This window comes from Perca fluviatilis, chromosome 14 (genome assembly GCF_010015445.1).
Source record: "Perca fluviatilis chromosome 14, GENO_Pfluv_1.0, whole genome shotgun sequence".
Classification (NCBI taxonomy): domain Eukaryota; kingdom Metazoa; phylum Chordata; class Actinopteri; order Perciformes; family Percidae; genus Perca; species Perca fluviatilis.
This window is the reverse complement of record NC_053125.1, coordinates 35,476,788-35,503,365: the sequence shown is the minus strand read 5'-3', so window position 1 is coordinate 35,503,365 and position 26,578 is coordinate 35,476,788. Positions and strand designations below refer to the sequence as shown.

At 40.2% G+C, this 26,578-nt stretch overlaps 1 protein-coding gene and 1 pseudogene across 2 annotated transcripts; one reads left to right on the top strand and one right to left on the bottom strand.

Annotated features, from left to right (window-relative positions):
* Nucleotides 1-26,578, bottom strand: part of LOC120572636 — a 75,412-nt pseudogene that overhangs the window by 31,464 nt on the left and 17,370 nt on the right.
* Nucleotides 681-9,852, top strand: LOC120572936 (chromodomain-helicase-DNA-binding protein 4-like). 2 transcript variants are annotated; one of them, XM_039822470.1, is made up of 3 exons: nt 681-1,065; nt 5,099-5,251; nt 9,152-9,852. In XM_039822470.1, exons 2-3 carry the CDS (start codon nt 5,159-5,161, stop codon nt 9,434-9,436), a joined length of 378 nt encoding a protein of 125 aa, XP_039678404.1. In that variant the 5' UTR covers nt 681-1,065; nt 5,099-5,158; the 3' UTR covers nt 9,437-9,852. The 2 variants fall into 2 exon arrangements, with proteins under 2 accessions (XP_039678404.1, XP_039678403.1); XM_039822469.1 differs by lacking the exon at nt 681-1,065 and having other exon boundaries at nt 4,931-5,251.

Genomic DNA, 26,578 nt, shown 5'->3' with positions numbered 1-26,578 from the left:
ACTTCATTAGAAACCTACATTCTTCTAGTTTCTGAAAATGGTGGATTAGCATGATATAACCTCTCCACAGCCACTCCTAAACCTCTCCACAACCTCTCCTAAACCTCTCCTAAACCTCTCCAAGTGACCACATTTTGCTAAATGCTTTTACTCACTTCTATACTTAGGACTGTCCCGGGGTGAAAACTAAACAGAAAAAGGCGGGGATAGTCTCTTTGTGTAGGCAGCAACGTGAAGAAAACAAACGTACCTGGGAACTAGGGGTGGCCGATACTGGGAATTTTGGTATCGATCCGATACCAAGTAAATACAGGGCTAGCATCACCGATACCGATTCCGATACTTTTTACTTGTAACTCACGATCATTGAATCACTTAGTGATTTTGCCTTTAGTTAGTTGATTATCATTATGATAAAACACAGGCAAATCTAAATGTTTTTATTTATTAACTAGAACAATATAAAATAATGTAATGGTATAAAAATAATAAAATAATATACATTAACAAAATATAAATATAAAAAAGTCAACAACACAACCAAAAATACCTTCCATTATACACAGATATCTGTGAAAAATAAAGTCAGTTGTGCAAAATAAGTAAACAAAAGCCACAATGTATAAATATGAATGTAACTGTTCTGACTCTCTGCTCTCTGCCTCGGGAGAGCAGGGAGGGGGCAGAGAGAGAGAGAGAGAGAGAGAGAGAGAGAGGTGCGCTGTTTGCACACTGCGCACAGAATTGGAGAGACGCTGTGCTCGCATGAACTCGTGAAACTGTAATAAAAGTATCAATCTCATCACGACAGTATGGATCCGATACCAATACTCATCTTGGTACTATCGATTTTTAGATCGATACGCCCAGCCCTACCAGGAACACGGTGCAGGGCGAGGAGACGGAACAAGGTCGGCACATGAAGTTAGCAGACAGTTAGCATGGACTCTACAGGACAATATTCCTAACCTGGATGAATTCTTTCTATCCGTGGACGCTTCCGGACTAGAGGAATATTAATAAGCCAGGAAAGGACGGGGACTGGAGGTTTAGGACAGACTCCAGGTAGGGAAGCGCCATCATCTTCTCCTTTTGGTCTTCTTCTTTGATCAATCTCATGAGATCACTAAGATGCTGAGTCATGCTTTGGTGCTTCTGATTCCAGTCAAATTAAGTGAAGGATTGAAGTCCGGAGAATGTTCCCAATCAAAGTGGGGGGGCTGTTCCGTCTCCTAATGCTAGCCACTGGCCCAGCAATACAAGGCTTTTAACGGCCCAGTTTGGTCCTTTAGGGGGTGGGGGGCAGGCGACATGCGGCTGGGTTAGTGTCTCCTGTCTCATGGTGTGTCTCTGTGTGTTGATCAGCAGATAGTATATGAGTATAGTGATGTTCTAGGGTGGAGTGTGGAGTGTCTCATGGTGTGTCTCTGGTTGTTGAAAAGCAGTCGCCTGCTGTATTCATCTTATCTCATGGAGTATTACTAATGAAGCAATTTAAAAGTCACATTAAATCCATAATAACTGACTCCCATTTGTTTGATGTAATCTTCAAGATATCAAAAAGTACTGTATAATTACTGTGGTCAGCAGGGATTATGAAACTGTAATTGACACAGAACAGCCTAATCACTAATCCCTCTTTTTGCTACAATTTTAGGTAAACTGTAATTTGGATTTAAGGTCCCCCTTGGCTTCTTGCTATCAATCTTCTGGATTAGACCGTTCAGCTTGTCCAATTTGAAACTTGAAACCGTTTTTTTTTTCTGAATGAGTCCAGTTAGAAGAAAAGAATCACTGGCCCTCATTTATCAACCAGCGCAGATCTGAGCGCAGAAATCATCTTACGACCGCCTTCACGTGTGATTCATCAAACGTTGGTATCACACCAATCAGAGCGTAAGAATGGTCGTACATTGATAAATGCAGCGGCTGGAAACGATTGTAATTTAAACATCACGCCCCGATATATTCTGGGTTTTGAGGCCTCGCCCCTACAATTTACAACATGGTGAGACATAATCCGGCTGAGAAGCAGCCCTGATATCTCAGGTTCATTTGCACCAACGTGTGTACTTTTTGGCAGCCTGCAAACTGGTATTAAAGGCTGTAGAAAGAATGGGGAATGGAAGGAGATCACTGATGTGGTCAACAGTGTTGCCGTAGTAAATCAGACTCCAGCTGAAGTTCATTTAATTTATACATCCTTGACACATGTATTCTATAGTCCTAATAGTAATATACAGGCTTATATTGCAATCTCTTAGGCCTACATGGTGTACTTATATTTGAATAAACACACAGTAGTGGAGTTTATGCAGTGTCTTTTATTTTACTCGTGTTTTTTTTCATGAGTCACAATGACCACCACCTCGACCCTGTCTCCTGACAGCAGAGGGGCTGGAACAACAAGCCCAAATAACTCGGTCATTGGCAGAAATAAATCATTCACGTTCAAGAGAAACAAAAACCTGAAGAATAAATAAAAATGTTGTGCATCGTCATGTTTCCTGTATTGAATATCATTGCCAAACATAACACTATAGGCTACCTGTTTAAAAGCGAGGAATACTTTCCTGTCTCCTTGGTGTAGCCCCCAGTGTGGGCTGTTCTGGACCCTGGTCTCTGGGCATCGGCTCATCTGGCTCCATCACTACATTTATGGCACCGTGTTGATGTTGTGCAGAACCCCCCAGGCTAAGGCCGGTTACACACTGGCTGTGTGGCGTGAGCGTGGCGTTTCTGTCAGCTGCGTCGATTTTTCTGTCTTTACACACCAGAAAGGTGTCTGCTGCTGCTAGCCTCGTCTGGACACACGTATGTTTCCCATTGATCAAATGAAATACCATCTTAAACTTAAAAATATACTGATTTGATTACAGCAAAGACAACGTCGGCAGTTTTGACGGAAAAATAGTCTACAGAATAGGCCTATTTCGTTCTGTATTGATATTAGAAAATCTTTTTTTTAAAATTACATTTATATATCTGCATTTATATCAAAACCTATAGGCTTTCAAACATCAACATGTCATTTATTAATATGCAGTCATGCCTAAATGACATACATCTCTTCCTTTTCTATTTTGCCTGGAAACGCTTCCAACACGCTCGCGTCTCGCTTGAAATATAGGCGTCGGTTCTATTTCTAGCAGGCACGTGTCTCAGCTTACACTGCCTGCGTCTCACGCAGGCAGTGTGTAAGCTCTAACCTGTTACCATGGGAGCCGAAATATAAACGGACACGCCACACGGCTGACACGCTCGCGCAACGCATCCAGTGTGTAACCAGCCTAAAACAATGTTGCAGACCAGCGCACAGAGGTCTTCTGAAAGAGCCAGATCTGCCATTGCTGATAAGTGATCAACTGATGACTTCTTCTTCTCCTGTTAAACTGATTATATGCTGCACCGCCAGTCCACACTGACTCCAAAACTTGCGTACACGAGTTCAGATCAGACGTGAGATTTTATCGCAGCCTACGCTCACGTTCAAATTGATAAATGCCGAGCTTTGCGTTGGAATCGGCGTGTTGATATCGCCACAGTCAGCGTTTACTACTTACTACTAGTTTCATCACTTCAGCAGAGGTGGTCATTTCCAAACAGGCTCAGTAGCTTAATGGTTAGAAAGTAACGGTAAAGTATGGATTTATAGCAGAGCTAATGTTATTACTTTAAGTTAGCACACTTAAACAACCGAGTCTGAGGGAGACAGGAAGACAGCTGTCTTTTTTTTTTAAGACTTTTATTGTTGCAAAGTTCAAACATAAAAATACCATACATCAAATCATGATATGATCAAATAATTAAAGAGACTATATCTTACATTGCCAGAAGGTGTAGGAAAAGATGCGACCGATTCTACTCTGGCTCAAAAGTCTTTTTGACTCCACCGGTCACTTCTCAAAGTTTCCTCTTTAATTATTGTGTTCGTTGAAAGGCAGACCAGGAAATGAATACTCAGGATTAGTTCAGTTAAACTATAACAATCTTTAGTAAAATGATATTGCAAACAGATATTTCATATGCATATGGATCAGCCGCTCCTTCGAGACTTTCTCTCTCTAACGACCAACAAAGTCTCTCCAGGTCTGACCCCGGACCTTCCTTTTCCCTTTTCTTTTATTCATCTTCAGGTTCCTCCTCCCACCATGGTGTCTGGGCCGCCAGTCGGTGTGATATCACTCAGACTCTCTGTCTCCGAGAAGATAGAGAAGTTGCGCTGCTAGCCTTGGGATTGCTCTCATTCTCTTCTTCTCTCATGGCCTAAAGATTGTCTGTTCCTTTAAGAGATTTCATTAGGTGCATTCTGGTCCAAATGTTTATCAAACAAATGATGAGCACTTTTTGCTCCACTAAATTTGAACCCGTCTTGTCTTCCACATGGCAGACAGGAGGAGACAGCGAGGCCATCCCAGGCTACAGGACATTCTTATTCTAAACCCAATAGATTTCTACAAAGGGCAAATTAAATGTTGTTGGTTTACGAGAACCGAGCTTTTAATAGTGTTCTGTTTGATATCTAGTGTCAGCTAAAATCACTTTTTATTGAGTTTCCTGTCAGTGAAATGCTCTGAGTGAATTTAAGCTGGGCTTTTATTTTGAAGGGTAGACACAGAAGAGCCAGAACTATAGCAGCGTTTGTTGTGCAGTTGTTTGGATTTATTCACAGTTTATTAATATCCTACGCTGTTTTCTCCAAACTACTCTGAGTTCATGTTGTACCCAGGAGGCCGAGGGTGAAGTAGGATGGACGGCTCTGGAGATATTTAGAACACACACACACACACACACACACACACACACACACACACACACACACACACACACACACACACACACACACACACACACACACAGAGGGGCCTTGAGTTCTAGTTAGATAAACATGCATTCAGGGAGTGAACAGTCCGCTGACTTCAGTCTGTCCTTGGTGGCTGGAGGGAGTGTACATTTGAAAAGGTTTCCATGGAAACCAGAGCATTCCTCAGATAAGAGCTGCAGCTGTTTCCACGCTAACACCGAGCACATTATCAGACTCTGTGGATGTGAGGAAAGCTCCTGAATATCTCTGGGGGCTTTGATTTGTCCTGAACAGAATCCAGAGTGAGTCCAGCAGCCCCAGTGGAGATCTGCTGGATCTCAGGACCAGAGAGGAATGGAGGAGGACAACCAGAACCAGGAGCAGCGGAGCACCGAGGTCCCCAGAAGACCAGCAGCAGACTGGGACTCTGATAGCAGCCATGTTCAGGTCAGTGTTCAGGACACAACAACCACTCTAAAGTAACAGAGGGCTATTTCACCAAACCTAGATAGTGGATTAGACCAGGATTTCCCAGGTATCCTGGATGTATTATATTATATATATTATATTATATGTTTCATGAAAGCAGAAGCAGATAAGTTACCATGGAGATTTATTCTGTGCAGCTATCCCAGGGACGCACAATCTGACTTTTTCAGTCCCGATACGGATGTCTGGGCTTTGTGTATCTGTCGATACCCGATACTGATCAGATACCGTTGTTGAATTAATAATAAACTGTGTATACCTTCCACCTTATACCTTCCTTCCTCCAGACTTTCCTAACTAAACATTACTTTCCTAACTAAGACTAAATAACAGAGATGTAATGTATTGAATTCTTATTTTAAAAAATAAATGTGGATTCAAATCTAAAACAGAATGTAATCAAACTTCTTAAAATAAAATAAATAAATTGTAGCAGTAGAAACAAAACAGTGTATTGGTCAAACATACAATAGTAATCACACAGTAACCAAACATTGTAAAGATGTTAAACATATTAAGTGCAAAGTCCTGCAAACAGGAATTCAACATAAAACATAGCAGCTGAACCTGAGAATAAACTAATAAAAAGTTGGTCACACATCCAAATAATAACCAAACATTGTAAACATGTGGTGCAGTGTCACCACTCATGACCTGAGAATGCTCACTTAATCAGCAATGGTAAAGTCTTTCTCATGAAGACAAGCAGGTCTACTCTCTTGTAAAGTATCTGAAACAGAAAATAAGTATATAATATATATGGCTAATAGGGCTGCAGCTATCGATTATTTTAGTAATCGAGTATTCTACCGATTATTCCATCAATTAATCAAGTAATATATTATTGAAGAGCAATAATAAACAATAGTTTGGTTAAATCTTCAGAGAAAGCAACATTTGTATTGCCTACATTGCTTACAATATCATCTCTCAAAAAACTAAACATATTAAGTGCATTTAAGTGCCTTATTATATCGTTTTTAAATATTATTTTTTTTCAAATCATATCTACCTCAAACTAAGGCATAAATTAAACATACATAAACATTACATTAAGTTGTGCAACTTAACTTTCAGAACTACAAGTTTCAACCTGAGACTGGTGTGTATACAGTAGGCCCATATGTAAATATTAGTTATACTCAACCTATTTTCATTTATATATTTGATTATAATGTCACACAGCTCTGTTACACTTATGCTATTAGATCGTTGATCAGCTGTTTCTCCAGAGAGAGAGAGAGAGAGAGAGAGAGCTGCGCAACAATCAGCTGTTTTTCCGAAGGGATAGTCAACGCGTCAGCTCTTTAGATCAGATCGTGGTCACCACTACATATTTTCTTGTCTCTGTTTTTGGTAGTTGTTGTGTTTGGTGTAGTTCCATCGTCCATACGACTCTGTAATTTAGTTTTGTATGTCCGCTTCGTGGAATGGATGATTAAGTTAGACTCCATGTTTTCTGTTGAGATGCTGAAGCACTGATGTCGTGCTATTATCGTGCTAAGCTAGTTTGATTTTGCAGTAGACACACTGTACAGAGTTTTAGTTTTAATTACGTTTGAACTGATTCCAAACTTTGGACACTTTCTGTCGTTTTCTCCAGCCTGTCTCTTCTCTTAGCCCCTCGCTATTTACGCTCTGGCATGTGTCGCCAGCAGCAGACTGAGCAGCGTCTGGTGTGCGACAGTAATAATGCTCCGTGCGGAAACACCGTCCGTCAGCGATACAACGTTGGTAACATTGATTTAACGAAGCTTTGAGGCAAGTCATTTTGCATCGAGGATTTGTTTTAATCGAATTATTCGAGGAATTGAGATAAATATATATTATATATATTAATTTGTATAAACTATATAAATAATGTAGGCCTATATAATTTATGTTCTACCTGTTTTAAAAATGTACAGCATTTATAGACATCATGTAATGAGTTAGTTTACAATCTTACCTGTCTTTATATCTTGGGTCCAGCAGGGTGGGGGGGTTCATCTTCCACAGTGTTGAAGCAGGGCTCTAGAGTGCGACCAATTTGGTTGCATATGCGACCAAAATTTGTAAGGGTGCGACTAAGATTTTTCCTAGGTCGCACCGGTGCACCTAATGTCCTCGCATCCGCTGCCTCTCCACGAACGAAACATTGTCGTTTATATCGATATGGTTTAATGTTGCATTACATGACCCATTCCTTCTGTAAATCCGTGCCTGTGTTTGGATCGCTCCTCCGCGCAGCCACCCCCCCCATAAACTCACACATGGCTGCAACATGGAGAGACACAGCGCCGGTCCACACTGCTGACATCTGTCTACAGTTTTAATTGTTATTAACACAGCTGTATATTGTTAAGCATGAGAGGGAAACACAGAAGTTATTGAATGAACTACGGTAACTTTATTTCGTTTAATAGCGTGTGAGACGAGGCCTGCTGGACCTGGGCGAGAGATGTGACCCATGGCCACATTATCATAGTTCATAAAAATGCAGCGCAGTGACGATACAGACATTTCATACACAAGACGTTTGTAACGCCGCTGACACGCCAAAGCTCTTTTGAGCTTTCTCAGAGATATTATTATTATTTATTTTTTTAAATAGTCTAGGCTACTTATTATGTGTTGCAGCTGTATATTTTCAAACTGGGAAGGAAACCCTGTCTTTGCATTTTATTTTGATCACAATCTGTTTTTAATAAAAGAGCTTGTTTTGCTTAAAATGTTTTAGTTTGTCAATGAAGCACTTTAAACATTTTTAAAAAAATATAAAAGTTAGGCGCACCAGTGCAACCAAGGCAAGTTAGTCTGGAGCCCTGGCTCCATACAGTATATTTGTAGTGAAGCTCATTGCCTTTATATCTTTACCGTAATTCCTCAAATAAAAACCTGGAAGAAACAGAAGGATGAGCTGACAAGATAGATCTATATACTGACCTACCGTATATCTATGACCATATTCAACAACAGCCAGTAGGGCGACAAAGCAATTTGGGTCAGAATGAATCAAACACCAGCATTGTGTCAGTTTGAACCCTGTAAATGGACCGGGTATTTATTTCAAATACAGCTACTACAGTATCGCTGGTAGACCACAATAAGAGCATACAGTAGTTGCTGGTTTGCAGCACACCAGTATCTGATTAACGTTACAGATGGTAGCTAGCTAGCTTTGTTTCTAACTCCAGGCTAACTTGTTTCCTCCCACCTCCAGCTGCACCTCTGCTCTTGTCGGAATTCTTCAAATAAAAGCCGGGGCCTTTATTTACCTGAACTGCAGAAGCTGACAGGCTTGTATTTGAAGCAGGCCTTTATTTCTAATTCCATCTGTTTGATAAGTATAATTGTTTTAAATAAACTGTTTTAAATGAAAAACCATAGCATTCCAGTGGACATAGATCATTCTTTTTTTTTTTTAAACATTTGCAAAAATATCACCATATACCGGTAATCTCTTTTGAGATGTGTTCGCACACTTCTTTGTACAGTTCTGGCAGTGCAGTCTCTGAAAAATACTTGTGTGATGGAAGAGAGTACCTTGGCTCTAAGTATTTCAGTAGGCAACGGAAGCCCTCATCTTCAACAGCTGTCGTTGATTGAGGCTACTGGGCACGTAGCTTGTAGCTCCAGTTAATGACTTTTGTGGCTTAGGCTACATTTTAGTAGTTATTTCAGTTTTAATGCAGGAGATACTTGAAACTCTGAAGTCCTATGGATTGGTCACCTCATCAGCCCTTGCATTTTCTCCACTCAAACAGAACATTTTAATATAGTAAAACATGGTCAACTATAATTCACTCCCACCTCCCATTAGTTCTTCTAACCCTTGTATCATTATCTCTGCATGTTTCCCCCTTGGGTCTACCAAAGGAGCCCTCAGCAGACATCAAGCTGGAGACCGTAGCAGGAAAGAAGGGCAAGAAGGAAGAGGAGCAGCCTGCACCAAAAGTAGCAGCGGCACCACCACCAGCAGCAGCCGCCGCCACAGCAGCAGCAGTGAAGGAGGAGGAGGAGGAGCAGCCTGCAGCACCTCCGGCAGCAGAAGCAGCAGTGAAGAAGGAAGAGGAGGAGTATGTGGTGGAGAAGGTTTTGGACTGCAGAGTGGTGAAGGGAATAGTAGAGTTTCTGCTGAAATGGAAGGGGTTCTCAGAGTAACTATGAGTCTATAATATTAATACTTGGTGTTCTTGGTCCTGAGATACAAATTTTATATAGTAGCATACATTTCGGCATTGTATCATGCCCTCAACGTTGAAGGTTTGGTATTTTTACATTAAGTTGCAGACTTCCAAATAACATTACAAAATGGCAATAGAAAAAAGGAATAATACGAATTAACAATTAGAGTGAGAATTTATTGCCTAAAAACAAAGCCTGAGGAGATTTTCTTCTGTCTGCACTCACCTTTCCAGTGAGTATAACACATGGGAGCCGCAACACAACCTGGACTGCCCCGACCTTATCACCGAGTACATTTTATTGAAATTCATGTAGTTCAATGTCTTATTGTACTCTGAAATGAAAGAATAAAACAAATTAACAATTTAAGTTAAAAAAGAAATCATGGAATCAATTTATAAACCAAAATGTTTTACTCATCAAAGTAGCCCCCAGATATGAAGAAGATTTATTTATTTATATTAGGACAATGCACATTAATCAACATTTCTGTAAATGCGCCAGTGTTAGCCAGACGGCTAATTTTCAACTGCAGTCCTAGTTGCATGCATGTTTTTATGGTGGGAAGAAACCGGAGCACCCGGAGGAAACCCACGCAAGCACGGGGAGAACACGCAAACTCCACACAGAAAGGCTTGGGACGACCTGGGTTTGAACCCAGAACCTTCTTGCTGTGAGGCAGAAGTGCTAACCACTGAGCCACCGTGCTGCCACATATAACAGCTGAACACACTTGTGGCATTCTTTCTACAATGGAAATCAAATATTCTTCAGAAAGTTCTTCCCAACTCTGTTGCAGAAGTTCCCATAGGTTGCTTTTCTTTCACTTTTCTGTCCAGTTCATCCCAAACCAGGCTGGCCACTCCATGTTTTTAAGCTTACCGTCTTGTTCTTTTTTGGTAAGGTAGTTGTGGCATAGCTTGGACTTATGTTTTGGGTCATTATCTTGCTGTAGGATGAACCCCTGACCAACTAGGCGCATACCAGAGGGTACTGCATGGCACTGCAAAATGCTGTGGTAGCCATTTTGGTTCAGGTTGCCTTTCACTCTGTACAAATCACCGACTGTGGATCCAGCAAAACAGCCCCAGACCATCATGCTTCCTCCTCCATGTTTGATGATGTCACACACTGAGGAACCATCCTTTCGCCTACTCGACGGCGTGCAAAAATCCTGCGTGATAAACCGAAGATTTAAAATTTTGATTCGTCAGTCCATAACACCTTCTTCCAGTCTTCAGTAGTCCATTGACGATGTTTCTTGGCCCAGGCAAGCCTCTTTTTCTTATTCTGATGTCTTAGCAATGGCTTTCTTTCTGCAACCTATCAAACCTGCAGCTCCAAGTCTTCTCTTTACAGTTGAAACTGAGACTTGCTTATTACAACCACTATTAAGCTCTGCTTGAAGCTGTTGTCCTGTGAGCCGCCTATCACGCAAGCTGTTGACTCTCAGAAACTTTCCCCCAGTTTCTAAGTGGCTTTTGATGGTGAAGAATACTGTACTCACTGACACCTTGACTTTCTTCGCAATTTCTCTGTAGGAAAGACCAACATTCTTAAGTGTTATGATGGTCTGTCTCTCTTCTATTGTTAATTGCCTTTTTCCTGCCATTTTTATAGTAACACACTACTTTCTGCAGTACAATACTGTTCAAATAATCCTCACGAGGGTACGGTACCACAGTGTGTTCCAACAATACTTTTATACAAACAGAGGGGGTTGTAAGTAATTCAGACAAGTTGGAACGCCTCTGGGAATTGGTAGCACCAACTTTCAAAGCTTGATCAACCTCCATTGCTGCAGAACAGCTTTCCATTGTTAACCCATTTCTTGTTTCCTGAAAATCACCACTTACCTTTGTACCATTTCAAGTTATTCATTGGACTTGAATTGATAAAATTTCAATAAAGAACTAGAAAAATCTGTGTGTTCTAAAACTTTTGACCAGTAGTGTATGTAGGCTACGCATCATATTCTAGCATTGTAGATACGTGGTTGTGATTGATCTTCATGGTATATTTCCTGAGTAAAATTGTCTTCTGCTCACCTTTTAAAAGTGCTCATATTATGCTAATTTTCAGGTTCATAATTGTTGTAGAGGTTGTACGAGAATAGTAGCCTGGATGCCAGCCGAACTTAGCCCCGCCCACAACATTTGAGGTCGGGAAGTTCGGTCTGGAGTTGATCCGTTGTGGAGCAACTATGCTCGAACCAGAGCTGTTCGGACCAATCAAAGTGTCAGGGCGGGCTTTATACGATGATAGACAGATGATCAAGAAAAAGGTAATCAACCACATCACCAAAGAGCGTTTGGGTTGAATTCGGAGAATTGAGATGTGTAGATTCCCCAGTAGCTAGGTATGGACTACTAGCCAGTCAGTTGCAGAGTATGAGGGCGTGCCACACTAGCAGCTAGGTGAGCATTACAACGTGTGTTCCAAAGTGACGCACGTTTGTCTCTGAAGGCTGGACTACAATCTAAGTCCCTTTGGGCTTTTTCACTTTGTAAACCTATAACATGCACAAAGAACATTATATAACACAATAAATGGCTGGAACCACTCTGCACTTCCCTGAGCATTCCCTATGTCGACAACTTCAACCTGTTCTGGGAGATGCCCAACCTGCTGAAGCTTGATGGTCTCCACCCAAACCGACACGGAGCCAGGATGCTATCTGACAACATAACGACCACACTGAAAGGCAAGTATTGACATTATGTTGAAAATATCACAGATTCATGTCCCCCAGGCATTGATCCTAATAGCACTATACAAGTGGATGAATCTGAAAATGTTTTCTGCAGGATAACATGTAGTACTAGTGTTATTCCAGTAACATGTTATAAATTAGTACTAGTACTATTCCAATATTCAATTATAATCAACAACAGACCACACAAAGTGGTGAATAGAGGGGCAATACTTAACAACCTAATTGGAATTAAAACTACCACTGCAATGATAGAAAAGGAGACGAAAATTAGATGTGGATTACTAAATATCAGATCTCTGTCTTCTAAAGCAGTACTAGTAAATGAATTGATATCTGATAATCAAATTGATCTATTCTGTCTTACTGAAACATGGCTGGGCCATGAAGAATATGTTAGTCTAAATGAAGCGACTCCTCCCAGTCATATTAATACTCAAATTCCTAGAGGCTCAGGCCGAGGAGGGGGAGTTGCAGCCATATTTGATTCAAGCCTGTTAATTAATCCTAAACCCAAACTGAATTATAACTCTTTTGAAAGCCTTGTTCTTAATCTTCAACATCCAACACGGAAATCAGAACAGCCAATTATATTTGTTGTTGTCTACCGAGCTCCAGGTCCGTATTCTGAATTTTTATCTGAATTCTCAGAGTTTTTATCATGTGTAGTCCTTAAATCAGACAAAGTACTTATTGTAGGTGATTTTAATATCCATGCAGACGTTGACAGCAATAGCCTTACCACTGCTTTCAACTCATTACTGGATTCAATCGGTTTCAGTCAGACTGTGCACAAGGCGACGCACTGTTTTAACCACACCCTCGACCTTGTGCTGGCATATGGTATTGAAATTGAGGATTTAATAATATTTCCGCAGAATTTGGTATTATCAGATCATTTTTTAATTACTTTTGAATTCTTGCTACCTGACCATACTAAACTAGATAATGGCTTCTACACTAGATGCCTATCTGACAGTGCTATAGCTAAATTTAAGGAAGATATTACAACAGCATTTGACTCTATGTCGTGCCTTAGAATAACAGAGGACCTCTATGTTAACCTCAGTCCCTCTCGGGTTGATGCATTTGTGGACGGTGCTGCGACTTGCCTACGGACGACCTTGGACTCTGTCGCTCCTCTCAAAAAGAAGACGATGAAGCGAAGGAAAACAGCTCCTTGGTATAACGAACAAACTCGCAGATTGAAACAAGTCTCGCGAAACCTCGAGGGTAAGTGGCGCTCCACCAAAGTGGAAGAATCCCGTCTGGATTGGCAAGAAAGTCTCAAAACCTATAGGAAGGCCTTAAGAAAAGCCAGATCAGACTATTACTCTTCACTAATAGAAGAAAATAAGAACAACCCAAGGTTTCTTTTCAGCACTGTAGCCAGGCTGACAGACAGTCATAGCTCTACTGAGCCATCTATTCCTCTAGCTCTGAGTAGTGATGACTTCATGAGCTTCTTCAATGATAAAATTATAACAATTAGAGATAAAATTAATCACCTTTTGCCCTCAACTTCTAACAGTTCATCTTTAAATACAGGACCGCTAGAACGAACGACTAATCCGGACATATACTTAGACTGCTTTTATCCTATAGACCTTCAACAATTAATGTTAAAGATATCCTCAGCTAAGCCATCTACCTGTCTCTTGGACCCCATCCCAACAAGGCTACTCAAAGAAGCGTTACCCGTGGTAAACACTTCACTACTAGATATGATCAATATGTCCTTATTAACAGGTTATGTACCGCAGTCATTTAAAATAGCTGTGATAAAACCTCTTCTGAAAAAACCGACCCTGGATCCTGAGGTCTTAGCAAACTATAGACCTATATCTAACCTTCCCTTTCTATCCAAGATCCTTGAGAAGGTGGTTGCTAATCAGTTATGTGATTTTCTACATAGCAACAGTTTATTTGATGATTTTCAATCAGGATTTAGAAAGAATCATAGCACAGAGACGGCACTGGTGAAAATTACTAACGACCTTCTAACAGCTGCAGACAAAGGACTTGTCTCCATTCTTGTTTTACTAGATCTTAGTGCTGCATTTGACACTATTGATCATACAATCCTGTTACAGAGATTAGAACACTTAGTCGGAATTAAAGGAACTGCACTAAGATGGTTTAAGTCTTATTTCTCTGAGCAATCCCAATTTGTTAACATTAACGATAAACCCTCCAAGCACGCCAAAGTCAGCCATGGCGTTCCTCAAGGCTCAGTGCTTGGACCAATTCTATTTTCCTTATATATGCTTCCTCTAGGACATATTATTAGGAAACACTCAATTAATTATCACTGCTCACGAGCGATACCCAATTATATCTGTCAATTAAGCCAGATGAAAGTGGTCAGTTAGCAAGACTTCAAACGTGTGTTGAGGATATAAAATCCTGGATGACCCACAACTTCCTGATGTTAAACTCAGACAAAACGGAAGTTATTGTGATAGGACCAACGCACTGCCGAACCGTTTTCGAAAGATATAGCTACTCTGGATGGTATTGCCCTGGCCTCCAGCACTGCTGTCAGAAATTTGGGAGTTATTTTTGATCAGGATATATCCTTCAACGCGCCCATTTAAAACAAACCTCAAGAATAGCCTTTTTCCATCTTCGTAACATTGCCAAAATCAGGAATATCCTGTCTCAGAATGATGCTGAAAAACTAGTCCATGCATTCGTTACTTCTAGACTAGATTACTGCAATTCCTTATTATCAGGTTGCCCAAATAAGTCCCTTTAGGCTCTCCAGCTGATCCAGAATGCTGCAGCACGTGTTCTGACGAGAACTAAGAGAAGAGATCATATTTCTCCTGTATTAGCTTCTCTGCATTGGCTTCCTGTGAAGTCTAGGATCATATTAAAATCCTCCTCCTGACTTACAAAGCTCTAAATGGTCAAGCACCATCATACCTAGAAGAGCTCTTAGTACCTTATTGTCCCACTAGGGCACTGCGCTCCGGAATGCGGGGCTACTCGTGGTTCCTAGAGTCTCTGGAAGTAGACTGGGGGGCCAGGGCCTTCAGCTATCAGGCTCCGCTTCTGTGGAACCAGCTTCCAGTCTGGGTTCGAGGGGCGAACCACCGCCGCGCCACATTCAAGAGTAAACTGAAAACCCTCCTCTTTGACAAAGCTTATAGTTAGGGGTGAGGAGTTGCAGCGTCCACCTAACCCGGCCCACCTGCTTCTCCGCAAGTTAGTTATGCTATTACAATTCTAGACTGCAGGGGATGCTGTTTCCTTCCTATGACACACTGAGCTGCTCTCTCTTCTCTACTTGTTACTTCTGTATGCATCCTGTCCCAGAATTGCTTGTTACTAATCTAGCTCTGGGGAGTTTACTCCCCGGAGTCCTTATGTTTCTTCTTCGCAGAGCTATGCTCTGTGATTCTCTACAAATCCCGGCCGCATCCTGCTGCATCCTGCTGCATCCGCCGCATCCACCCATGCTCTGCAGCGCCACGCTACATCCCGCAACGCCCTGCTGTGATGTTCCTATGCACAGAGTAGTCTGGATCCGGTATAGGGGACAGCACTACTCAGTATGAACACGATGTGCCCTGCTATGACATGAACTTCCACGATAACCTTCGACGTCACTGTGACCTTTAATGTGACTATTACGCCACTGTTCATCACACCCCAACCGGCCCGTCAGACACCGCCTACCAAGAGTCTGGGTCTGCCGAGGTTTCTTCCTAAAAGGGAGTTTTTCCTTGCCACTGTCGCGATAGCCACTGCTAATGCTTGCTCTTGATGGAATTACTGTAATTGTTGGGGTTTTGGAAATTACAGAGTGTGGTCTAGACCTACTCTATCTGTAAAGTGTCTCGAGATAACTTTTGTTATGATTTGATACTATAAATAAAATTGAATTGAAATTTAATTGAAAATTGAAATTGAAATGAAAGGGCAAAAGCCCAAAAGCATAATATGAGCACTTTAAGGCAAAGAGTAGGCTACAACTGTTAATTCAATATAAATGATTAGTAGCCTAACTCCTTGAATGGTATGATTATGACGGTTTTGGGGCAGTGGTCAGTAAATGTATATTTTTAGGCTGCTTACGCAATCAGGTGGTCCATGATCATCTGCCACGCTTTCTCTCACTGTTTTATTACAGCGTTACAGTTCTTTCATTACACCTTCCCTGAAAAATGTACATATTGAATATTTCGGAACTTATAAAAGTTATGCAGAGTACAAGTGCTTCCTGCTTCCCTTCTGCAACCGTCACATATTTTCCTTCATTTTGTCATAAATTATTGTAAGAAGAGTTAAAATTGTGAGTGAGGCCAAATCCAGGGTTTGAAGAACGTTGTTCACTAACACTCTCTCCGTCTGTTTCTATAGAAACAGCGAGGAGGAGAGGGACCCAAACATCAACACTGTCAGCACTGTGACAAATCCTTCACAACATCTGGATATTTAAAGATTCATCAGAGAGTTCACACTGGAGAGAATCTACACAGCTGTGATCAATGTGGGACAGCTTTCACACTACAGAGTACCCTAAAATTAAATCAACGCATTCACACTGGAGAGAAGCCGTACAGCTGTGATCAATGTGGGACAGCTTTCACACTACAGGGACACCTAAAAAGACATCAACACATTCACACTGGAGAGAAGCCGCACAGCTGTGATCAATGTGGGGCAGCGTTCACACAACAAATTACCCTAAAAATGCATCAACACATTCACACTGGAGAAAAGCTGTACAGCTGTGATCAATGTGGTCAAACGTTTTCTCAGAGTAGTAGCCTTGAAAGTCACCGACATGTTCACACTGGAGAGAAGTTGTATCACTGTGATCAATGTGGGGCAGCTTTCACACTACAGGGTAACCTAAAAAAAACATCAACGCATTCACACTGGAGAGAAGCCGTACAGCTGTGATCAATGTTATCAAACGTTTTCTCAGAGTAGTAGCCTTGAAAGTCACCGACGTGTTCACACTGGAGAGAAGCCGTACTGGTGTGAACAATGTGGGAAAACATTTTCTGTGAGTAGTAGCCTTAAAAAACACCAGCGCATTCACACTGCCTCGTTGTGAACATGTTTCAGAGCCAAGCCAGGACTCAACATAAATCCCCACTGGTACCCGGGGCCAGTAGATCAGAGTTTTGCTGGCCCCTTTATACATTTGTACTGGTCCTAAAAGAAATATCATAGGTGTGATTGGCAAAGAACAAAGAAGCAGGAAAATATACGTTGCACCTACCATGAAGCTTCTGAAAATGGTTATAACCCAACCAGGTAGCCACTACCACTGTAAGTTGTGCCATTAGCAGTAAAGCTAAACCAGGGGTCATCAACCAAATTTTCTAAGGGCCAGAATATTTTTAAGCAGACACTCCGGGGGCCGGACTTTCAAATAAAGAAAATAAAAATGTATTTATACCTAATATGCACATAATTGTTTGATATTTCACTTTCTTACTGAATTAATGCTATATTATTTACATGTATTAGTGTAAGTAAACACCTAAAAAACATGGAAAATCCATAATGATATCTAGATAGACTACTTAATTAGAAAATGATCTCAGATTACAAGGCAGTTCACTGTGGAGTGATGGTTAAAGTCTGTGATTACTGAAACATTGTTGTAGTATGCAGTGTCCTGATTGGTGGAAAATGCTTGCAGAAAGAAAGGCCTGTTGTCAGGTAAATATGTCACTGTCAAAGAGCCTAAAGCGAAAAGTTGTGGAAAACCGCTTTAATGATGAATGGACCGATAATCAGGCTAGCATTCATCCTGTATTCCTCATTTGAAATAAGACAATGCTGTTGCAAAAGAATATAACCGGCAACATCATGCATGAACAACACGGATATGATGATGGCATCATTCATGTGCACATTAAGTAGCCACATGTATCTGTTTTGGTCTTATAACACATCCATAGGTTTACCGCTCCTGTGGAGAGGATGGCTCGTTTAGACAGCTGCTACATTTAAAAGAGTTTGTCCAAAAAGATTTGTTTCAAATAAACAGTTTCAGATAAACAGTTAGACTACAAACTGATATCTTTCATTTTAGCTTGTTTGTAAAAAAGTCGCTATTTGCTGAGTAGAGCTGTATTTGCACAGCGCGGTGGACAGTGCAAACTGAAATATTGGTTTCTACATGTTTATGCCTGTAGAACAGGTAGGTGGGTATTGATAAATTTTGACATTTTAGTCATGGAGGTTTTATTGTAGGCTAAATAATCTTAAATAATCCTCGGTATCGTTTCCAAAATGCAACGCTTGTATCCATATGAATTGTATTTGAAGGCATTTTGCTGTTTTGGCTGGTCGGCTTTTGTTGGAAATTGCTTCTCAGGTGCTGCGAGCAAATCACTCCGCCCAAGTAGCAGAAGTAGCAGTGCTTGGCCTTCTGAGAATATAGTTCCCAGTATGTATACGGTTAGAAGATGGCTGTCTCATGTGACCTTGTTATTTGTACACGCTGTGACTTTACAAATCACAACATGTAAATAGGAAAATATTGGCATTATTCTTTTTTTATTTTTATTTTTTAAAGGTTTATTTAGATAGGGACAGATACAAAAAAACATAGATAAACTTCAACAGTCATCTGATGTATGTATCATAGTGTTTTTAGCCGAAGCTAATTCTCGACACTTGTCCCTAGTAGCGCTTTTGTTTACAAATAAAAATACAAATTTACATTATTATTAAAAATACAATGAAGATGTAATAAAAAGAAATTAAATGAAAATGGAAGGAAAGTATAAAATGAGAGCACAGTGTAAAAACTAAATATGAGAGCTATATTGTTCCCGAATTAGCCACAATTTGGTATTTTAAATTTTTTTTTAGTGGCTAATGTTTGGATACATTTCAAGTGGTCTGGCAGAAAGTTCCATAGTTTTGCCCCTTTTACAGAAAATGCAGTTTGGGCAAATGATGTTCTACGGAAAGGGATGCTACAATTGCCTTTTAACGCTGCTCGGGTGATGGTTCTGGTACCACTTGCTGTTTTATTCATTTTGTCACTTATTGGGAGCAGTAGGCTAGATGGAGCAGGTTACCTCCAGGATCTGTGCTAAGCTAGCGGTGCGTGCGTCAGACAGAGTTACAAAACGCACGGAGATGAGAAGAGTATGCATGGACTTATCTAACTCTGGGGGTTACGGGGAATAAGACAAACTCCCAATAAGTCGGCGTGTTCCTTTTAAGACAAAGGTGTTTTACAATATTTAACTTTATTTAACTAGATTGCTGGCTTTAAAGCGTAAGAAGAAGGTAATGCAGTGAGAAAAGTTGGAATGATTTAAATTAGTAAAGATTTCAAAAAATGTTTAACACCAAAAATGTATTATACGTTTTCTGAAAAGCTGTGACTACATTGAATTGCAGGCTTCAATGTGTGAGAAGAAGGTGAAGTTTTAGGAAAATGTGCAAAAGTGTAAACTGTTCTAATTTATATGAATGTCTTTAAAAAGATGAATAATGCTAACATTGTATGAATTTTTTTGTAAAAGCCGACGCTAAACTTATTTGCCGGCTTTGAATGAATATATATTCAGTATTTTCAAAAATTACAAATAGAATTTACAAGTCGTAGAAAGATTCGTAATGAATAAAAGATGCAGACCATTTTAAGGTTTGAAGGCAGGTAGATAGAAAGACAGACAGACAAGATATCATGAAGCTGAATACAACTGTAGTAGTTATATGTTTGTGAACAGCTTAAAGTTTGAATGATGTCTGTAGTTAAAATGATGTGGTAGAAGCATTCAAGTCGTAGCATAGCATGTCGGAAAAAAGTGATAAAAAATCACAGTATAGTATGTTGAAAAAAGTAATCAAAGTATTAGTATAGTATGTCGCCAAAAGTGATAAAAAAAGTCGTAGTATAGTATGTTAAAAAATGTCGAAAAAAAGTCATAGTATAGCATGTCGAAAAAAAGTCATAGTATGTTGAAAATTTTGAAAAAAACGTCATAGTATAGGCCCTTTGCAGGTGACGTCACGCTCCACTCACGCGAATTATGAACGCCATGACGGACAGCGGACGAGCTATGCTTTAGACGGACGGCAAGCTAAACGCATACGTTTTCGTTTGTGTTCTCACATTCACAATCTGCTGAGTAATCCTCACCAACCCAATCTGCTGAGTAATCCTTACCAACACAATCTGCAGAGTTGGCCTCAGTTCTGACTTTTGAGCAGAAAAGATGGCGGTGCGCATCTGTGGCAAGGCAGGTGCTACCTGCGCCATCCCCAAGCTGACAGCCGATAAACCTGGTTTTTGTTATAAAATCAACGCCAAACAAGGGGAAATGATCACTACCTTGATTTAGAAAGACATAGTCATAACTTATATTTTTACCGTTCTGATTTTATCCCTGCGTTGCTGTTGGACAACAAACCCACAGCAACAAAGACAAAGTAAACAGTATGTTATTACCTTCGATCCACACAGCCAGTTTGTTACCCACTCTATGATACTGAAAGATGGTAAAGGGACTCCTCCGACAAAACGGCTTCGATCCACGGAGAGAGAAAAAACATCTCAACAGCTGAGGAGATCAGTCGGCTATCTTGTTATCACTCTCCTACTCGCAGGCGATGTCCACCAAAATCCTGGGCCAAACTCCAGCTGTAGTGGTGGCCCACAACTCGCCACTGCATCTACCGGAAAAGGTAGGCCCACTGTCGATTTTAAACTACGCAACTCCTTGACTGAGATGTCCCCACGAAGTAATCCAGCGTGCTCTATTCTGTCGGTTACGGCAAATGCGCTTCCAACTATCCCAAAAGTGCGTGATAAATTACCCATTCATAAACAACGCACCTTGCTGCTGTCTCAAACAACAAATCACGCAAAAGTTTTATGGGACCCGCGCGCAAAACCTAAAGGGTTACTCGGCGGACATTTAAACATTAGAAGCGTTGCTTCAAAGACTGATCAACTCGAAAAACTACTTATGGACTCAAATCTGGATTTCCTTTGTCTGTCGGAATCATGGCTGACAGTCTCATCACCTGACACAGCATACCTAGTACCAGGGTATACTATTTTTAGAAAAGATCAAAATACTGGCAGAGGAGGTGGACTACTGATGTATGTGAAAGACTGTATAAACTGCAATGAAATAGAATTAAACTGTATGGATATTGAATGTATGGCAGTTAGAATGATTTTACCAACCAGCATGTCATTCACTGTTATTTGTATATATAGACCCCCATCATCAAATAGTATGTTTTATGAACACCTGAGAAATATTTTGAAAGAATTTGACAGGAACAAAGAGTTGATTTTGGTTGGAGACTTAAACATTAATTGGACTGAGAAGTCAAAAAGGAAAAAACTTAAAGATATAACAAGTCAATGTGACCTAATACAACTGATACAAGGTCCCACCAGAATCACCCTATCATCTCAGACACAGATTGATCTCATATTTAGTAATAAACCAGAAAGGATAACTAAAACATTCAATTTTTTGACAGGGCTATCGGATCATAATCTGACAATGGTATCACGGAAACTAACAAAACAAAGGTTTGTATACCAGCAAGAAAGTAATACAGTTTTAAATATTATACCAAAGAGGTTTATCAATGAATTTGAAAACCAGTTGAACCAACTAACTTGGAGTGAGATCCTGTCCACAGAGGACTTAGAGGTTGCTTCTAGGAGCTTAATGACCAAGGTTAATAGTGTTGAAAATGAGTTCAGTAAAAGTGTTACACACTCTAGAAAAAAGCAAAATCTGCCCTGGCTTAATGAACAAGTATGGATTCTAATGAAGCAGAGGGATCATGCACTAAAAACTGCAATTAAATCAGGGTTAGCCCATCATAGGAGAACCTTTCAACAGTTACGTAATAAAGTTGTAAATTAATTGAGAAAGGCAAAAGCAAAGTTTTTATTGATATTATAAATGATTCTAAAGGGAACAGTAGGCAAACTTGAGAAAACATCAATAGAGCTTTAAAGAACACCAAAAAAAGAGATAAAGAGTTTGAATTACAAGTACATGGAGCCTTAAATAAAGACAAAGATCAAATTTCTTCTATGTTTAATAGTTATTTTATAGATTCAGTTCAAGATTTGGCACAAGGCTTTGGTCTAAGAGGGAAGGTCATTACACCATCAAATGATAATCTTCCACTGTTTAGCATCTCTGAAGTGCCAGATTCTTCCATAATTAAAATCTTAGGCAAGTTTAAGAACTCTAAGGCTAAAGATGTTTTTTCTTGTGATTGTGCATTTCTGAAGAAGTATAAAAGTATCTTTTGTACTCCAATTGCTCATCTGGTAAATTTATCCATTAAACAAAGTTTTTTTTCCCAATGCCTGGAAATCAGCTGTAATAACCCCTATTTTTAAGGCTGGAGATGCAACTAATATAACAAACTATAGACCTATTAGTATCCTCCCTGTCGTTTCCAAAGTAACGGAAAGGATAGTCTGTGACCAGTTGCTAGCCTATTTAAATCAAGGCCATTTTCCACTGCACCCCATGCAGTTTGGATTCAGGAAACATCATGCCACAGAAACAGCTAATTGTTATTTTATTGAGCAAATAAAATCCAGCCTTGACAATGGAGGGGTTGTTGGTGCTGTTTTTCTAGATTTTAAGAAGGCATTTGATACAGTGAATCATAATGTTTTGTTATCCAAACTGTCAAAGATTAATTTCTCTCCCAGTGCTCTGACATGGATGGAGTCTTATTTAGATTCTAGAAAGCAGTGCACCAGGATTAATGATAGATGCTCCTCCTTTGCTAACTGCACTACTGGAGTCCCTCAGGGATCTATTTTAGGACCAATTTTATTTAGTTTATATATTAATGACCTACCATTGATTTGCCCAGAAGTCCACATCCAAATGTACGCAGATGATACAGTTATCTATACCCATGTAAAAACCAGAGAACAAGCTGCAGCAAAACTTACTGCAGCTCTAACCAAAGTATCAGATTGGTTAACTCTTAGTTGTCTTACTATTAATGTAAGCAAAACAGTGGGCATGTATTTCTCTATCAAGAGGAATTTTATACAACATCAGCCCAATATCTGTATTATGGGAGAGGTGATACATATTGTTGATCATTTCAGTATCTGGGCATAATTATTGATTCTAACTTAAGTTTTAAAAAACACATTAAAAAGATCTCCAATTGTGTCAGAGCTAGTTTAGCAAATTTTAGACATATAAGACACCAGTTACCAATAGCCGCAGCTAAACTGTTTTTGCATTCAATGATCTTCTCACATTTATCTTACTGTTCTACAAGCTGGTCCCAGGCCGGTGGGACTATGCTAAAACCTTTGTGTACCCTTTACAAACAAGCTCTGAAAGTTCTTGACAAAAAACCAAGGAACTACCACCACTGTACCATCATAAAAAAATACAACCTATTAACCTTTGACAGTTTTCTCTGTTTTGTGCCTGATGTATAAATTGACCCATGATCTTGCACCACCCCCACTCAAGCAATGTGTGTCATTTTGCAGAGATAATGTAAGGGTCACTAGGGCTTCTGTAAGAGGTGACTGTTACACTCAATTTAGGAAGACTAAATTTGGTCAATCAGCTTTTTCATTTACTGTAGTAGAAAAGTGGAACTTAATTCCACTTCATATTAGAAATTGTGCAAGTCTCAGCAGTTTTAAAATGTCCTTAAAGACTTGGCTGAAGGCAAATCAACTATGTGATCATTGACCTTTTTATAACATGGAATGTATATTTGTATTTTGGTTTATGTATGAGTAATGCTTGTCACATGTTGTTGTTGAGTTTTTATCTGTTTTTGATAATATTGTCTGTATTGTCTATATTGTCTTTTTATCTCCCTTGCCCAGGGACCACAGATGTAAATTAGCTGTATAGCTAACTCTGGTACAGGGCTGGAACTGTGCATGGTCCCTGACAAATAAACTAATAAAATAAAAAAATAAAGTAATCCTCACCAACACAATCTGCTGAGTAATCCTCACCAACACAATCCGATGAGTAATCCTCACCAAGACAATCTGTAGAGTAATCCTCACCAACACCAGCATGTGTATGTATTGCCTTTCTGTTTTAAATGAGTGATAAATAAAATGATCCTCAACCAGCTAGCTAGCTCCCATGCTAACCAGCTGTTCCTGCTAACAGGTCCAACCCAATGATGACCCACATAACTGACATCAGTTATTCACTGACCTAGATACATATCCAAAAAAGAAAGCTCTTCCCTTGATCATATAACTTAATACAACTTGTTGTTCAATAGAAGAAGCCATAAAGCCATAAATACAGTTTATTTAGTGTTATGTATTTCAAACTGATTAAAACTATGAAACCTTCTGCTCGTCTGCTACACTGTTTAGCTGGTGAATTGCCATCCATCATGGCGTCGTCACGTGGTTATGTTCACGTGTTTCCAAAGGGTCTATAGTATGTAGAAAAGTCTTATTTTAGTATGTTGAAAGAAAAAAAAAAGTCATAGTATAGTATGTCAAAAAAATGTCATACTATTGTATGTCAAAATTTGTGAAAAAAATGTCAGAATAAAATGTAAAAAAAAAGTCATAGTATAATATGTCGAAAAATGTAATATTATTGTATGTCGGAAAAAGTCATAGTATGTCAAACATTTTGAAAAAAAAAGTCATAGTATGTCGAATAAAGTCATAAAAAGTCATATAATAGAGATTGAAGCCGCTCCTTTTCCAGTGTCAACATGTACGTAAGAGAAATAGAAAAACATGGAATAAAACTCGTGGTGTTTCAAAAACTTTATTAAATGAACAGTTTATAAGAATAATAAATGTGTCCAGAAGCCCCGCCCTCCTACACTGTCTGTCACTCTGTCAGCTGATTGGCTGTCTTGGCTGCGGGAGCTTCACCTGTTCAGGTAGAAACACAGAAGCACAGCTGGAACATTTATCACTCATTAACCAGCTGCTGTTCTGTCTCAAGTGATGGAGGCGGGGCTTACAGTCTGCAGGCGGCCAATGGCTGCAGCTCTTCACGGTGTAGACGATCCCGCTCGCCGTCTTCCTGGTTTCTGACAACAACAAACGCCACACAATCAAATATGTTTCAGAAACAAATTCATATTCTATCGTCCAGCTTTATTATAATATTAATAATATATATAATAATTACCTGTGTGTAGAACAACAGATCGACAGGTGGAGGAGACGAGTACTGTAGTACTGTAGTTTTTGTTGAAGACTACAGTTTGGGTCTAAACCAATAGGAAGGATGCAGGTTGGTGATGTCATAGGGCCCTCTGAGCTCCAGAGGCTGAGGACACACAGACATTATTATATTATTATATTATTATTTAGGACTTCAGACTGAACATGCTGCATATATCATCAGCAATCTTCTCCGCGGCGCTGGACAGGATCACAATCTGTAACACAAAGAGGGGAGTCAGGACACAGCCAATCAGGATGTCCTGTCACAGGGACAGGAAGTGGGTTGGGACAGAAGAGGGCGGGCCTTCCCTTTCCACGTCTCCATCAGACACACAGCGGTGGTGATGGTGTAGCGCCTCCTGGTGGAGTCTCTGATGGCTGCAGAGTAGGACACACACACACCAGAGACACACACACACACACACACACCAGACCCCTCTCTATGGCCTGGACACACACACACAGACTATTATTAATATAAACACGTTACTATACTATGACTTTTTTTCAAAAATTTCAACATTCTATGACTTTTAAAAATTTTTTTTGACATACTATACTATGACTTTTATCTACATACTATTCTATAAAAAACATTTCAAACTTTTCGACAACTATGACTTTTTTTCGACAAACTATACTATGACTATTTAGGAGAGGACCGTGATTGGCCGGCTGTCAGAGGCCCAGGATGTGGTTGATGTGACCCTGAAGACAAATGAAAACATCTGTTTAATAAACTATGAAACACATTTTCTTACCATGAATGATAAAGTAATAAAATATGAACCACCTTGGTGTTTAAACTATTGTTTGGAGACGAGGCGGCCTACAGAGAGGAGGTCCTGGACTTGGCAGCCTGGTGTTCAGAGAACAACCTGGCTCTGAACACCAAGAAACCAAAGGAGATCATTGTGGACTTGAGGAGGGCCAGCAGAGACCTAGCCCCCCTGTACATCAACGGCGAGTGTGTGGAGAGGGTCCACACCTTCTGGTTTCTCGGAGTCCTTATCTCCGCTGACATCTCCTGGACAGACAACATCCCAGCGCTCATCAAGAAGGCTCAACAGGGGCTCCACTTCCTGAGGGTCCTCAGGAAGCCCCAGCTGGACTCCAACCTGCTGCTGACCTTCTAGCGCTGGTCCATGGAGAGCCTGCTGACGTACTGGATCACAGTCTGGTAGGGCAGCTGCACCGGGGCACACAGGGAGGGGCTCCAAAC

Bases quoted from the DNA above. Each gene is read 5' to 3' on its own strand.
- LOC120572936 (XM_039822470.1), top strand. From the start codon at position 5,159: ATGGAGGAGGACAACCAGAACCAGGAGCAGCGGAGCACCGAGGTCCCC. The intron at 5,252-9,151 runs GTCAGTGTTCAG...GGTCTACCAAAG, and splicing joins CTGATAGCAGCCATGTTCAG to GAGCCCTCAGCAGACATCAA.